This window comes from Eublepharis macularius, chromosome 1 (genome assembly GCF_028583425.1).
Source record: "Eublepharis macularius isolate TG4126 chromosome 1, MPM_Emac_v1.0, whole genome shotgun sequence".
NCBI lineage: Eukaryota > Metazoa > Chordata > Lepidosauria > Squamata > Eublepharidae > Eublepharis > Eublepharis macularius.
In genome coordinates, this window is record NC_072790.1 from 160138185 (window position 1) to 160154976 (window position 16792).

At 42.2% G+C, this 16792-nt stretch overlaps 1 protein-coding gene across 6 annotated transcripts in view; it reads left to right on the forward strand.

The window, feature by feature from the left end:
- SPAST (spastin) overlaps window positions 1–16792 on the forward strand; it is a 64040-nt gene that overhangs the window by 44370 nt on the left and 2878 nt on the right. For all 6 annotated transcript variants that reach the window (XM_054987632.1, XM_054987648.1, XM_054987664.1 and 3 more), the window contains 5 exons: window positions 4984–5063; window positions 5833–5875; window positions 13740–13819; window positions 14092–14162; window positions 15841–15881. In XM_054987632.1, coding sequence (XP_054843607.1) covers window positions 4984–5063; window positions 5833–5875; window positions 13740–13819; window positions 14092–14162; window positions 15841–15881 — 315 coding nt within the window. The remainder of the gene's footprint in view (window positions 1–4983; window positions 5064–5832; window positions 5876–13739; window positions 13820–14091; window positions 14163–15840; window positions 15882–16792) is intronic.

Genomic DNA, 16792 nt, shown 5'->3' on the forward strand with positions numbered 1-16792 from the left:
CAGTTCCTTCATTATTCTCACTCTTTTTCCATCAATTTCCAGAGGGTTTTGAAATTGCTTACTCACAATCTCTTCTCTTGTTCTTTTTGTTGTAAATTGGACTATTGTATCTCTTGGTAAATTTTTTTGTGCTGCATATTTTGAGTTGATTCTGTATGTCACAGCTAGAAAGGCTGCCACCTCATCCAATTCTTTGTTCAAAAATTCTGCTAGTATTTCTGAAATCTGCTCTTGGGTTGATTTCCCTTCCACTTCTGGGACTCCGCGAAATCTGAGTCGTTTTTCCATATGTTTACATTCCACCACGGCCATTTTTCCTTTCAAACCCTTGGTTTCTATCTTGTGTGATACAGCCAGCTTGTCAGTTTCATCTTCCACTGTTTTAACTTTCTGCTGTCGATTGTAATTCTTTCTTGACCTCATCAGTATTTTTAACCAGCTCCACCATCTCTGATTTAAAAGTCTCTTTAAGCTCCTTAATGTCCTTCACAATCTCTTGCATCATATCTTTGATCTCCTTATTCCCCTCTGTGACTTTTTTATCGAGACTGTCCAGCGCCGTTTGCCATTCTTTCTTCGACATCGTGGGGCTTGCTTTGCCTCACTCCCATGAGTCTGCTCTTTTCCTTAGCTCCGTGGCGTGGCTGATTTACTTTTCTCGGTATAAACGTCAAATTTTAACAAAAACTTTAAAATTAGCAATCCTAGTGTCCAAAATGTCGGGTGTCTTTTCTCTATGGTTTTTACTTGAAGTGTATGCCCTTTCCCTTATCCAAAATGTCCTACTTCCGCCCAATTTGAGGTCAAGCCCTTTCCCTTCTCCAAAATGGCGTTCTTCCTTTTCTGGTTCTTCAAAGGCCGCTTCCAGCCAGTCTCTCTGTTGTACTGACGCACTCCCGGTTCCTCTTCTCGGCTCAGAGTTTCTCGCAATTTTTCAGCGTTCTCACACTTCGCTATCTCTTTCAAGCCGCAGGTATGTAAACAATAATCTATTTTCCGCGTTAGCTCTTCTCTAAAAAGTTCTTTTTTCTCAATTACTTTGCCGGAACATTCACAGTAAATTTTTAAGTCTATTGCAATTTTTATCTTCTACTTTAATTCAGTTCTTTTACCAATTTTCTTCTCAAAAAGAGAGAGAGCAATCTTTACCTTATTAGTCCTTCTTTGCGGGTTGTAATAGCTGTTTCAGTAATTAAAATGATCCAGTTTTCCCAATTTGGTGCTGAAGCTTGGGTACGGAGGTCTTAAGCCAAAAACTTGACTCCAGAGCTGCTGCAGAGATCTTTCCCACCCGTCTTCGAGCAGGACCTCAAGGCTGGGTGGGTTATCATTGCGTAGATCCCCCCCCCACAGCCGAGATCAACTCACCCTCGGGGTCTTAAGCGTACTTGCCTGTTCTATGCCTGAGAACAGGGGGCTGTGGGTGATCTGCACCCCACTAGCCCTTTCAAACAGCAGCACGGACAGCTCAGCTCCCCGAGCTGCGTCAGCCCTCCATGATCCCCAAGCCGGAAGTCCGATACTTTGCAGAATTTGGATTTTCCATGCTCACTGCATTCTACTCACCCTTTTTTGGCCATGCTGGGAATGTTTTCCCACTTCAGGGACTCTGTCTTAATATCAATGCCTCTGCTTCCCGATGCTACCAGACCCCCTGTGTAGAAATCAGGTATAGCACTGTGATATAGCACCTCTGAAACTGACCATGTGGCTACTGAACCCACAAGACCCTCTTTCTCCAAAGAGGTGAACCAGGCCATTTTGAATACCTGCAAAATGGTATTTTTGGTATCTTATGGTCACAAGCGGAATTGATTCCTAATATGGTTAGAACTTAAAGGACTATCAACCTCCCCCTGACCATTGCAACTAATTTTAGTACTTACTATGACTTCATAACCAGGACCAATTTGTGTCTTCTATTAAAGTAAAATTAGCTGCCATATCAGCCTTTCATGGGAGGGTTGACAACATATTTTCTTCTACCATATTTCTTGTGTTTCTCAGGAATATCTTTGATACCCTTCCTCTGAGAATCCCTCTTGTTCCTTTATGGAGTCTCCTGCTGGTTCTCTCAATTAAGATTAACACCCTTTGAACATATGCTTTCCTGCCCCTTCCCCTCTTATCTCAGAAGGTGGCATTTATGGTTGCTGTAACATTGGCCAGAGATGGGAGGAATTCATGACCCTACGGCCAACTCCCCATTTACTCAATTCTTCCAAATAAAGTTGACTGGCACATCAGCCTCAAATTCCGCCCAGAGGTGGTGTCAAAACTTCGCCTACAACAAAAAGAGTTATGCCACCTGTTTTTCCCTTAATGCTGCTTTTGTAGCAGAACATAACTTGCACAGGTTGAATATGAAGAAGGAATTTTTTTATCAGTTAGAAAAACCAAAGCATTCACAAACCTGAATGCTCTCTTATGTGTTATTCTGGACTCCATAAGGGTCTCGCAAGTCCTTCCAAACCTTCTGTGGATGGATAGTGACAGTTAAACTCTGCTCCAATGAGGTGAAGATCACTTGAACCATGGTGATCAGAATATACTCAGCTATGATACAAGCCTCATTGGCAGCTTTCTCACAAAGGGTCCCTCTTCAGCACATCTGTCAGGCTGCCATGTGGTATGCAGCTGATAAATTAAATTATATTAGATTTATATTCCGCCCTCCCCACACTAGCAGGCTCAGGGCGGATTACAATTTACATACATTTAAAATACATCTAACAATTTACAGTTTAAAATTATAAATATATAAACATCCTAACATTTAAAATACATATATATACATACAAGTGTACACAGCGGCATAATAAAATGCACTATACACATACACAAGGCACCTCCCTTTCACCTTCACCAGAGCATTTACTGTGAAACTCAACAGATGGAGGATGTTGCTAGTGGAGAGGGCACAACCATGCTCGACTGAACAGGGTGCCTCCGCCTAGTATCAACCATACGCCTGGCGGAACAGCTCTGTCTTACAGGCCAGGCGAAAAGACAATAAATCCTGCTGGGCCCTGGTCTCATTAGACAGAGCATTCCACCAGGCTGGGGCCAGGACCGAGAAAGTCTTGGTCCTGGTTGACGCCAGGCAGGCCTCCCTGGGGCCAGGGACCTTCAGCAGATGTTTTCCATTAGAGCGAAGGGTCCTCTGACACTCATATGGGGAGAGGCGGTCCCGCAGATATGCCGGTCCCTGTCTGCATAGGGCTTTATAGGTTAATACCAGAACCTTGAACCTGATTCAGTACTCTACTGGTATAACTTAGTAAAGCACTGCGCTGTCGACACAAATACCAAAAAAGTGTCAGCAGTGGGAACAGCTGTCCTGCATTGGTAGACTGACCTACACACACCCTCCTCCACTGGGGAGTAGCTTGCTAAACTTCCGGTGTGGGACTGCACAGAAGACCAACAATGAAAACAGTGTTGCACTTACCTGTAACTGTTCGTCTAGTGTCTTCTGTGCAGGCACACATTCCCTCTCTCCTGCTCTGCTGTGTGTTTGTTTTTTATGTATTATACATTTAGCAGCTCAGCACCACCTTGTGGACTTTTAGAGCTAGAGACTCTGTTCTGGTCAGCAGGCCTGCACATACGGAGTCCCAATGTGTGCCTGCACAGAAGACAGTAGATGAACAACAGTTACAGATAAATGCAACACTGCTTATCACTGGTCTAATCCAGTAGGGCTCTTCTTATGTTCTTACGTGTTTTGGAATGTCTTAAATATTTTCTTATGGATCAAACTCAGAGTTACTGAGTTTAGTATCATCAGCATAGAACTTGTCCTGTAGAGTTCCTCGGAGTTTAGCTTTAGCTATTTAATCTTTATGGAAAGCCCTTGGGTGAGATTATCTGTGGATTTAGAGTTGGGTGTCATCAATATGCCAATGCTACTTGCCTCTGTATTTCTTTGTCTGGACCACCTGATACTGCCATATCAATGCTAAGCCAGTGCCTGGCTGCTATAGTGAAGTGACTGAGAGTGAAATTGAATCCTGACAAAACAGATGATGTTGGTTGGTAAGGCTGTGTTCTTAAGAGGGTGTTGTGTTTTCCACATTTGACAGGACTCAGATGACCCTAGCTAACTTGGTTAAGAGACTGGGTATTATAGTAGATCCAGCATTATTGCTGAAAAAGCAGGAGTTTGGCAGTGAAAAAATGGTATGTCCTTTATCCTTTTAGCACAAACGATGGATCTAGGCCATTTGGATTTATTTTGTAGCAACTTGATGGTGAGATTATTGTAACATGCTCTGTATGGGACTGCCTTTGAAGAAAATTCAAATTTCAGTTGGTACTATCAGGAGGTAGGGGAGTGGGCATATTACATGTGTTCTACATTGATTACCGAATAGTTTCTGGGTTCAATTCAAGGGGCTGGTCATTACCCATAAAGTCCTTAATGGCTTGGAACCCATGTAAATGAAGGACCACCTCTTCTGATACACTCTGCTGCAATCACTCACCTGCACAAGGCCTGTAAATGAATGAGATCAGTGTGTACCTATACCAAAGAATCTTCTGTTTTGGCCACTACCTGGTGGAACAGGCTGCCTGACAATATCAGGAAGCCTCTAGCGCAATTATCATTCCATAAAATGTACAGAACAGAACTTTTTAGGATGGCATTTCTATGAATACTGCCATAATGTTTTAGTGTCTAAGTTTATAAATAGTTCTTAATTGTATGGATTGTTGGCTTCAACTTCTGTAATCTGCCTTGTGCCTTCTGTGAAAAAGGTGGACTATAAGATAAATAAGTAAATAACGGTTTAACCCGTGAAATATTTGACATTTTACAATATCTAATCAAATTCAATATTCTGTGTGTGCTGTGTATAACCTCCTGCAAGGCTGTTTGGGGTATGCATGTCCAGGGCATTTATCGCAACGTTATCTTAATCTTCTGCAACTTGGCTCCTAAATGAAATAATAAATAACTCTGATTTATGGAAAAACTAGGTCCAGTCTTCTGGAGAAGACCGAATACTTGTGATGGGAGCAACAAACAGGCCACAGGAGCTTGATGATGCTGTTCTCAGGTACTTTAAATGATGCAATAACTTGCCATACATACAACATATTTTCAAGGATACGTTTTATTGTTTAAATGTGGCCAATTGTGACTGTATGAGACTTTCTGCCCAAACACTTTTTTTTGTTTACTACTAAAAACTCTTTCCTATCTTCCAGGTTAACAAAAACTAAGTGCTGAGATAGTATATAGTATAGGGTGCATCAATTTCTGTATATCTCTGTTTGCAGTTTTGCTTGTAGAAAACTGACATTCTTTCATATTTCATAAATATGCCAAGTAGTAGTTTTATATACTAAATTTTGTCTCTCTCTACCCATGTAATAATTAGTACTGAGAGAACTCTGAACATTCTTACATCAGCTGACTGAAGCATATTTCTTGCGTGGGTGCTGGTTTCTAGCTCTGTGTATATAATGTTTAATTTTAAAATCTGTGTGCGTGCAAACATGACATGTTTATAAAAATATTTTATTGAGACTAGCATAACTCATTGGCTTTATTGAATTGAAAATTGCATTTTTATAGTCATTAGATTTTACCAGTTTTTTAAAAATAGCGTTCTTTTGGAGCATGTATATTTTAGCAAAAATTTATGGATAATTTTCTATCCAAAGGAAAATCTAGCTACCTCAGTACCATCTCTGAATACAACCATTCTTTCAGTTCTTGTATAGAAAAGTGTGATGTCTGCTCTTAGCTAACTAACATTTGAGATGTGGATTTTTCCAGATGTTTTGATCTCCTTACTACAGCTTCTGCCATATCTTTTTCAGGCGATTCACCAAGAGGGTGTATGTATCTTTACCAAATGAAGAGGTATATAACTTGTTCATGCATCTTCACCTACTAGTGCACTTTTGTGGGAATCTAGATTATTTTATTGGTTTAAATATTGATCATATGCTGACGTCTCAATAAAGTTTGAGAGATCAGAGGTCCCTAGTTAGATGTTACTGCCTATAGTGCATAATTCCTTATGGCTTGGATCCAGACTAATATAATATTTCCACAATCACGAGAATTTGTGTGTGGAGTGCAAGTTTCCTGTCTCCTGTGACAGCCTGAAATGACCTACAAACCCTGTTCCTAGGGGAGAGGGGACCCACAGGAACAGGATTTTAGAAGGCATTTTGGATTGCTGTGGCTTTGCAGGTGGAATTCTTTATGTCTGGAAACATTAGTCTGGATCCAGCCACATGTTACTTAATCTATTCTTTCCTTCTGTACCAACAATTCTAAATTGATTGGAAACATATATTCACACAAAGTATAACCAAGCTAAACAGAGGCACGCTATTTTGAATACTTGATTCTAATAGCAAAAGTATTTTTTAGGTACTGTAAACATTGCAGCTGTTCTGGGTTTATTCAGTTTGTTTCTGTTGGACATTTAACATGTGCATTCACTACTTGAAAGCAATATCTAAAGAGAATCATAACAGCATATAGCAAATTGAAGTGTTAAAATGTTGGCTGAATGATCATGCTGTACAAATATATTTTTAAAACTTATTTATTTATTTTTTCCAACAGTAAAAAACATAACAGTTTAAACAACCAACAAAACCAAAACAATATATAGTAACTAGAACTAGAGTAAATTTAAACTGATGGAATCTAAATAAAATTAACTATATCATGCCACCTTCATAGTGTCTGCTAGCTCAGGCCGGCAAAATTATTTCAGGTAGTTCGGTCCTTGGTCTCCCTCTCTCAGGGAGACTGTCAAATTAGAAATTCGGCTATTAGCTGTAAGGCTTTTGGGAGCTTTTTTGCAGATAAAGTCCTGTCTCTTCGCTGCGACTTGCTAACCACGGTTGATACAGTAAAGGAACTGGAAACCCCTTGGCTGTCTTCTGGTCCAATTTTAGATCACTTTGGTCTGGTCTTCCAGGAGGATGTTGACAGGATCCTGTGGCTGGTGAGGCCCACTACATGCCCCTTGGACCCCTGCCCCTCGTGGCTGGTTAAGGCCAGTCTCGATGGGCTGAGGGCTCCGTTGGAGGCCATTATTAATCTATCACTGAGCTCTGGGGTTTTTCCCATGGCATTAAAGGAAGCTGTAGTGAGGCCCCTCCTGAAAAAGCCAACTTTGGACCCCACCGATCTGTCCAGTTACCACCCAGTCTCGAACCTCCCATTTCTGGGTAAGGTGATTGAGCGAGTGGTGGTGGAGCAGCTGTAGGGCTTCCTGGATGAGGCATCGGTCCTGGACCCATTCCAGTCTGGTTTCCACCCAGGTCATGGGACTGAGACAGTGTTGGTCGCCCTCACAGATGATCTCCGCAGGCATCTGGATCAGGGCGGGTCAGCGCTGCTGGTGTTGCTAGACCTCTCAGCAGCATTTGACATGGTTGACCATGAACTGTTAACCCACCGCCTTGCTGATGTGGGGATTCAAGGGACTGCCTTGCAGTGTCTTGTCTCTTTTCTCCACGGTCGGGGACAGAGAGTGTCACTGGGGGAGAGGTTATCAGCACGTCAACCTTTGGTGTGTGGTGTCCCCCAGGGGGCGTTACTCTCCCCATTGTTGTTTAATCTCTACATGCACCCTCTCACCCAGCTGGCAAGGAGTTTCGGACTGGGTTGCCATCAGTATGCAGATGACACCCAGTTGTATCTGTTGATGGCCGGCCGGCCTGGCTCTGCTCCCGAGATCCTAAGTAGAGCATTGGGAGCCGTGTCTGGATGGGTGAAGCAGAGCAGACTGAAGTTGAACCCTATGAAGACGGAGGTCCTGTACCTGGGCCGTGGGGGGATAAATATGGGGATTCAGCTCCTGGCCTTTGAAGGGGCACCACTTCTGCCTGTTTCATCGGTCAGGAGCCTTGGGGTGACGCTGGACTCCTCTTTGTCAATGAAGGCCCAGGTCAAGGCAGCTGCCAGAACTGCATTTTTCCATCTTCGGCAGGCCAGGCAGCTTGCCCCGTATCTCTCAACCCATGACCTAACGACAGTGTCCCATGCAACGGTCACCTCCAGATTAGATTACTGTAACTTGCTCTACGCAGGGCTTCCCTTGGGCCTGACCTGGAAACTGCAGTGGGTCCAAAATGCTGCTGCTCGTGTCCTGACAGGAATTTCATTCAGGGCACATGTGCCTCCAACTCTGCAGCAGCTGCATTGGCTCCCTGTGGAATTCCGGATCAGGTTCTGGTTCTGACCTATAAAGCCCTAAATGGACTGGGACCAGCATACCTGAGGGACCGCCTCTCCCCATATGTACCTCGGAGAGCTCTTAGATCTGCAAGTAAACACCTACTGGTGGTCCCTGGCCCCAGGGCGGCTCGGCTGGCCTCAACCAGGGCCAGGGCATTTTCTGTCCTGGCCCCAACCTGGTAGAACTCTCGGAAGACACTCAGGTCCGCCAAGATCTTGTGTCTTGTCGGCGGGCCTGTAAGACAGAGATGTTCCTCCAGGCATATGGTTGAGGCCAGCACTGGATCCATATAATTAGCCTCCCTGCTGGTCTCCTGTCAGTGCGGGGGAACATATGGTCCATCTGCCTCCCCATGCTTGAAGAGTTAGAGTTAGAGTTGGTGTGGGTCACCAACCCACACCTCCACCCTTTTCTTCCCTTGTGTATGGTGGGCAGGGAAAGGGGGAAGGGTGTCCCATTTGGAATGTGGATATCCATGAGATGTTATTTTACTGGTTTTACTTATTGTATCTTATTTATTTTTGTGACCTGCCCTAAGCCTGCTTGCGGGAAGGGCGGGCTAAAAATCCAGTAAATAAATAAATAAAATATATAACAATAATAGCAATTATACCATCTATGAAATAGGAAGTGCCCCAGCAAAACAATTTCTTTAAATACAAGTATTATAATTTTATAGACTAAAGGGGTCAATTGGATAAGCTTTGCCTGGATAGATATTCAATTCAGCCATATAATTCAATATTGGAAACCCGAAAAATACAACGATGCTACGATCAGCAAAAGACAGTAGAGACCCCCTCACCTCTGCAGGAGTATACCGTATACCCTGCAGCTGTGGACAAGTTTACATTGGGACCACAAAGCGTAGCATCCAGACAAGAATAAAAGAACATGAAAGACACTGCAGACTTGGACAACCTGAAAAATCAGCAGTGGCTGAACACAGCCTAACGCAAACAGGGCACAGTATCTTATTCCAGGACACCAAAATACTGGACAACACTTCCAACTACTTTGTCAGACTGCACAGGGAAGCCATTGAAATTCACAAGCATAAGCAAAACTTCAACAGGAAAGAAGAAACCTTAAGAATGAACAGAGCATGGTTTCCAGTTCTGAAAAACACCAGGCTAACAAAACATTCTATCCCCGACAATAGCCCTTCAGAGAAGATTAGCACATCAAGGACCAATCCATATGCAAAAGAACCTCCTCAGGATACAGTGAAGCCTCCCGCCATTAGCATTCCACACCCTGGGAAACTCTTACAGGATGACTCAGCTCAACCCCACCCCTCCTGAGTAGATACAAATGACCTACATCTTTTCCACACTGTGACACTGAGAGATCTCTGTCTTTTGGTGCTACACCTCTGAAGATGCCAGCCACGGCTGCTGGCGAAACGTCAGGAACTACAATGCCAAGACCACGGCAATACAGCCCGGAAAACCCACAACAACCATTGGAAACCTCATTTCTAAAAAACTAGATTGGCTATGTTCTGTTTTTAGTTGAGCAATTTGGTCGATATTTTTTTCCATATAGTAGTGGTCCCCAAGTTTACTGTGCCATAAAGAAATAGGAGATGCTCGAGAGTCCTTCCATACTGTTGCTGTAGTGGCTTTTGCAGCAGCCAGTAGTATGGCTATTAACTTTTTGGTATTTCAAGATCTGCCCACAAGTTAAGTAGTATCAATTCTGAAGACATAGGGAGAGAATAGCTTGTGATTTGTTTTACATGAGACAAAATATCACTCCAAAATTTAGAAATGTAACTGCAAGACCATCAAGTGTAAATAAGTACTAATTTCTCCACACAACCTCCAATAATAGGGAGAGATTGTAGAGTTTATATGATGACGTTTCTGAGGGGAAAGATATCATCTAGTGAGTAATTTTAAAGATTGAGTTCTTATATTTAGGGAGCTGGTAGTGAAGATATGGGATTTCCATATCTGTAGCCATTGCTCTTTGATGATGGTGATATTGCAATCTACATTCCATAACTTAGCATAGGATGGGAGTTTGATGCTTTCTAGAGAAATTAATATTTTGGATATTTTGGATATAGCTCCTTTATACTTACTGCATTCTAATTTAAGGATTTTTTGAATTCTATTGTTTCCCTGGTTTTACAAATATATTTAATGAAAAAAACCAATTTTTTAAAACAAATCTAAGCAGCTGATGAATAGAATACCCTATTGTTGACTTGCTCCTGAATGTATGTAAAGAGCCCTTAAGTCAGAGTGGACTGGCAGATAAAGGGAAGAGAGCTGCTGATGTGGTTCCACAAATGCTTGGGCAAGAGTTTTTACTGAGTGATAAAAGGTAGATTCTTTAGCTTCTGCTTACACATTAACTTGCAAGGAGAATGATTTTTGGATCAAGTTTCATTGGTGTGCAGATCTTCAACCTTTCTTCTTCATGGTCTCTGTTTTACACAGTTTTCTAGAGCTAGGTTTTAGATGGGGAAAAAACCATTTTGACTATGCATCTAAAGGATAGGGGAGACACTTTTCTGCTAAGCTTTCTTTTGACTGCAGCAGAATTGTCTGGGCACACTGTCTCTAGGGAGGGACTCCTTCACCATGAGCCACTTCTGCATTAACTCTTTTCTCCTACTTGAATGTCACCAGCCATCAAACTTGACCCTCTAAAGAACTGCACATTTATGGCTCATTAGGTGAGAAAGGACTGTTATCAGTTGATGGCCATGATTGGTGCTTCCTGTGCCTTGGGAAACTGTACATGGAAAAGAATTAGTCTACTGCCAGAAATGTATTAAGTAATCAAGGTGCAATTGATCCTCCAGATTCAAAGTGACCCCCTGGGAGCAGGTCCTTTTGTTTTCTGAGGAAGAAAACACAAGAGGAAGCATCAGTTCAAGGAAGATAGCTGAAGGTCCTCTGCCTTAACTGCCCATGCTGGCCCCTCAGGGTTGATGTGTGGTGTGAGAACTGGAATTGGTCCTTGAGAATATTCAGGAGGATGTCCCATTGCTGCATATATACTCAGCAAGTTGAGACAGATCCTTGGAGTCATTTTCAACCCATCTCCCTTCATTACTCTCTCTGGGAGAGTGAGATACAATAAAGCAGCTATTGAGAATGATATTCCCATTGCCTCCTATGGGCATCTTCTGCGTTTATATTCATATATGAATGAATGAGAGGTTTCAGCAGGAGATGCTTCATGTTTCATCATGCTTTTGGTATCATCCATATGTCATAATCTCACTTTCACTTCCTCACCCCATTCCACAGGAACTGCTAATACGTATTTTGTCAGTACTGCCCTTAGAACCAATCTCATGTTCTTCAGCCCACTCATGACTCCATCTTTACTTACCACTCTGAAAAACAAGGCAGTTCTGCATCCTGATATCTCTGCTTTTCCAAAGGTAGTCAACTTTCCATCTGAATTACGATTTGGGTCTTTGTATTTTTTCTAACCCAATATCCAGTGAACAAAGGGCTCTGCATTCCTTGGATGCCCATGAAATGTTGGCTTTTTATATGGACAAAACTGCCCCTTTTGAAAAAATCCTAGGGCCTGTCTCTGTGTTGTATAAACATATATAAGAGGCAGAAGTGTACAGCAGTTTAGCCACTGGGTTACAGCTGCCATCCTTATCTGCTATGAACTCATCCATAAGACAGTTCGTTATGACCCCTTTCTTTTTAATTAGATTTTTCTTTTAACCCTCTCTTACACCCTCTGGGTAGATTGCTGCCACCTGGAGTTATATTCCAAAATAATTTAAATTTCCCCTTTAATAACATGCCCAAGCGTCAGGGTCTTTCGTAGGACTATGTGGCCCTGAGGAAAGGAATGGGATATCTAGAAATGATAGATACTCTGTGTTGAAAAAACCCAACAAACTACACTTCTTAACAAAATAAGTTTATCAGTTTCATACTGTTAATTAAGCTTGATGGTTTCAAAGACAGTTATCCGCTCTTAAAGTTTCTCTTCATAGACTCAGTCACAGAGATATACACAAAGGCTCACACACAGTTTGCCTGCTTCAGATATCAATTTTTCACTCAAATACACATAGATTTTCACTCTAAGGTGTGCACACAGGTTGCCTGCTTTAGACAGAATGAATATTCTCTCATAGACGCACAGTTCAGGCTTCCACTCAGGTTGCCTAACTGAACTAGAATGAGAATTCCCTCAGGCTTCCACACAGCTTGCCTGCTTTGCCATCTTTGGCACAGCAGTGCTGAACACCCACTTTTTGTAGAGGCACCAGTACCTTCTACCTGTTAAGTTAGCTGGCTAGTCTTTTCCCATCAGCGTGATGCTCAGAGACCATGAAAAAGAAAGTCAGAAGTTAGGCTGCTTGCTTATAACTGGTGGTCTTTTATGCATTCACACAACCATCCTTTTCCCCTGCAGCAGGTGTTTAAAGCTTGCCGTGGTGGCTTTTACAGAAGAACTGAGTGGGGAATGAATATTTTCCTCTCTTTGGGCATGCATAATTGAAATTGCTTCTGAAAAAAGATTTTTGTGCTTAAAATATAGTTCTAGAATGTTCTGAGTTGATGTCAATGTTGAATGAATATTTGATCAATAGAAGAACACTAGTTTTTACCATACAGGCAGCAAAATGAAACCCTCAGTGTTGCAAGCATGTGACAGGAAGTCATGTGATTCCACTCATATGGCAGAGGAAGATCTGGAGTTAATGACTTACCTGGTGTCAGATCCAGGACTCTGGGCAAAAGGCCAAGACAGCCAGGCGCAGGAAATCAAGTAGAGCACCAGGAGCTATACTATACTAAAGAACAGGATGAAATTGGCAAGTTCAGAATCCACCTTGCCCTTTTCTCTCCATACCCCCTATGCCCCTATCTGTTGTCCAGTGCTTCTTGTCCATAGTTGTGACAAGGAGCTACCCCTCCACCTGTTAAAGATCAGCTTTCTTGGGGAAATGAGGGTTCCACATTAAAAGCACAGGGAATGGCAACTCTGACTAGCTGGGCAGGAGGAGAAGGCAAAAAAGAGCTTTCACGGAGTGGAGGCCTCCATGCCTTAAGTGTGTGTACTGAGAATTGGCGGACCAGCTGGCATGCATGGGGGAAGAATAAAAGGCAAGGAACAGTTTGTGTGTAGTAACTCTGATCCTGCCTATGCTTTAAAAAATCATCCTCTTCACTGAATGGTCTACCCTTCTGCTGCTCCTCTTAGTATGCATGAGAAGAGTGGCAGGAGGTATGGTACTATTGCTTTTTATACATATGTACCAGAAGAAAGGTCTTTCAAATACTGGTAGAAAAAATGGTTTTATGGGATTTGTGGCACTTCGTGGCCTACCTGAGTGCTAACCTCTCTAGTGCATAGTGTAAGATCCTTTTATAAGTGGAAGATACTTTGGATCTGATTCAGTGTTTTATATTCTTTTTCAAAAGAGGAAAATAATGTTTCAGACAGAAGTTATGATATTAGATCTTTTATAATTTCAAGACTGTGGTTTAACATACTTATCTATGGAATATTTCTTAACAGACACGATTGCTTTTGCTTAAGAATCTATTGAGCAAGCAAGGAAATCCATTAACCCAGAAAGAGCTAGCACAGCTAGCTAGGTAAGTAACTTTCTTTATTGCTAACTCTTACTGGTGTATATTTAGCAGTATTTGTAGCTATTGTTCATTAGCAAAAATGCCAAAAGGGTATGCTAAATGTATTTTATGTTTGTGCTTGATTTCTTGGCTTTTTATATAAATAGTGGGTGTATATATTTCTTACAATGGTAATGTCACTGTTTTAAGCTATACCTGAAACTTAATTGGAAAGGTGAACTGTAAAACATTGAATAGAATGCTTCTTAATTATGAAATTCTTCCTCTTTATAAAGAATGACAGAGGGATACTCAGGGAGTGACTTAACAGCATTAGCAAAGGATGCAGCTCTTGGCCCTATTAGAGGTAAGCATATTTAGCTATTGAGAGATACAATTGTAAGATGGCTAGACCCCCCCCCCCCAATCTGTTAAGAGCAGCTTTTTTGGCCATAGGATAGGCAGAGGTGGTATGATGCGAATGCTGCCATTTACACCTGCTTATAATTTGATTACCTTTGGAGACTGTCCAGTGTAGAATCAACTGAGATCATCCATGCATAACCTTATCATACCATCTGTGACAGAAATCAGATTGCCATTCTCTTAGTGGATGCAGTGTTGAATCAGTGGAGCACATTTGTTTCTGTGGACACCACTAAGGCCATTCAGGCACAGAAAAAGATCCAGGAACGTTTGCCACTAAAAATACTGCAAATAAGCATTCTAAATACCCTTTAAGATTAGATTTTCGAGCTGAAAAGGTAAATGATGTTTTAGCTGCTGTTTAGAGGATTCAGAGTAAAGTAACAAGGGATTTTGGAAACTTGGCTTAAAACAGATATATAAAGTTGCTGGAATCCAAAAGGGAGTGGGAGTGGTGAACTTTTGAGGCCATCAGACTATTAAACATAATGCCCTCCAACCCACCAAAGCAGCCTGAGGGGCTGCAGGTGAAAGGCTGATACAAGTATGTGCCTCTTTAGATCCTCTCCAGAAGTATAAATACTGTGTGCATATCCCCAGCAACAATCAGTTTTTCATAAATGAATGTCACATCTAGGGGTGTGCACTTCGGGTATCTGATTTGGGTAAAATACCCGAATTGGGCCCGATTCGGAAAGCTTTGTTATTTCCGAATTGGGGCCTCGATTCGGAAATACCAAAACACAGCTTCTAAAAGCATTCATAGTGCTTCAGGAAGCTTCGGGGGCCCTGGGGGTTAAGTTTAAAGGGCCCTGTTGTAAGCGGCAGGGCCCTTTAAACTTTTCCATTCCCACCCTTTCCTCCCTACCCGCACTTACCTGGCACCGGCTGGAGGAGGAGGCCCTTCTGTCACCCTGCTGGACTCTGGCGGTGGCGGCCCTTTCTGCCGGCCAGCCGTGCTGGCATGGTGCCGACGACAGGGAAGGCTCTCTATGCCAGCCGGCCGCTGTGGCAGCAGGGAATGCTCTCTCTGCCTACCAGCCACCTTCTCCGCTGGCCAGCTCGCTAGCAGGGCATGGTGGCTGGAGCCTGACCAGGTAAGTAGGGTGGGGGTGGGTGGATGGGGCTAAAGGGTGGGGGTGGGTTTAAGGGCGGGGGTGGCTTCCTCCCTCCCCCGTCACTTCAGTATGCTCCAAATCTTTACAAAGCATACCAAAGCGACTTAGAAACCCGAATCCGAAGCGGCATGCTGCTTTGGATTTCAGGGTTTTTTTCAAAGCTTTTTCCCGCTTCGGGTAAACCCAAAACGGGAAACCCGAATATTTTTCAGGTGCACACCCCTAGTCACATCTCTTCAAAGCTGGAAATTAATATCCAGCACTGAAATACTAAAAAGATACTTTAATGGCTTTTACATCCCCAATTCATTTCTCCCTATAAGGTTTATTTGTCAGCAACATTAATTTTATATGCTATCCTTCATAACTGAAAATGAATAGAACTTTACTACTGTTGATGTTGCCTTCTCTGAGTAACTGAGGCTGCTAATATGGAGGTTTCTGGTGTGACTCATTTTTTTCTTTTTGAAGCTAATTGATTGCATTTATTCCAATGTATAGAATTAAAGCCTGAGCAAGTGAAGAATATGTCTGCCAGTGAGGTATGTAATCTTAAATTTGCCTTGCAACAACCCTCCCCACAAACCCCTTGCTTTTTGTCTTTTTTCATATCCTTTATATATAAAATACTATAAGCTCTCTTTAAAAGTGGTTTAAACAATGAAGGTGAGGGGACTGTTTTTATAGCTGTTGCACAGGTTGTAAATTTATACTTATTTTAAAAATTTCTATTCTGCATCTCCAGACAACTGTTTATAGCAGCTAACAAACATGGTAAAATAATAAAAATGCCATAAAATTATTAAAATTAACAACCTGTAAAACAGCAAATAAAAACCCAGCCACAGCGTAAACATTTAACACTGTAAAATTATCTGTGTAAAACAATGCACAGACTAAAAGAGACTCTAAAAATTATTTTAAAATATCAAATTGATAAAAACATATTTTGGTCAAGTGCTTAAAATAATAGGGAACGCATCAGGAAGGCCTCAAGTGGGAGGGCATTCCAAAGGCAAGGTGCCACTGCTGAAAAAGCCCTGTTTCTTGTAGGGGCGTAGAGAGCAGAGCTTGTGAAGAGGATCTTAAAACAATGAGCTGAACAGTACAGGAGGAGGCAGTCTTTCAAATACCCTGGTCTTGAACCTTCTAGGACCTTAAATGTAGGGCTCAGCACTTTGAATTGTCCCCAGAAACACCTGCAGTTCAAATACTCCTGACCAGAGATGGGCACGAACTGGAAAAAAACCAAACCATGTGGTTTGTCGTATTTCATGAACCACGAACTTTCATGAACCTGCCGTGATTTGTTGAACTGGTTCATTTGGTTCATGAAAACATCGCATCTATACAACCAACTGTGCAAATTTATATCTTCAGAGAAACTGTCATTAAAATCTCTTCTAACTCAGTCGGGAAGAAGCTCCACAGAAGATGCAACAAAGCAGGTAAG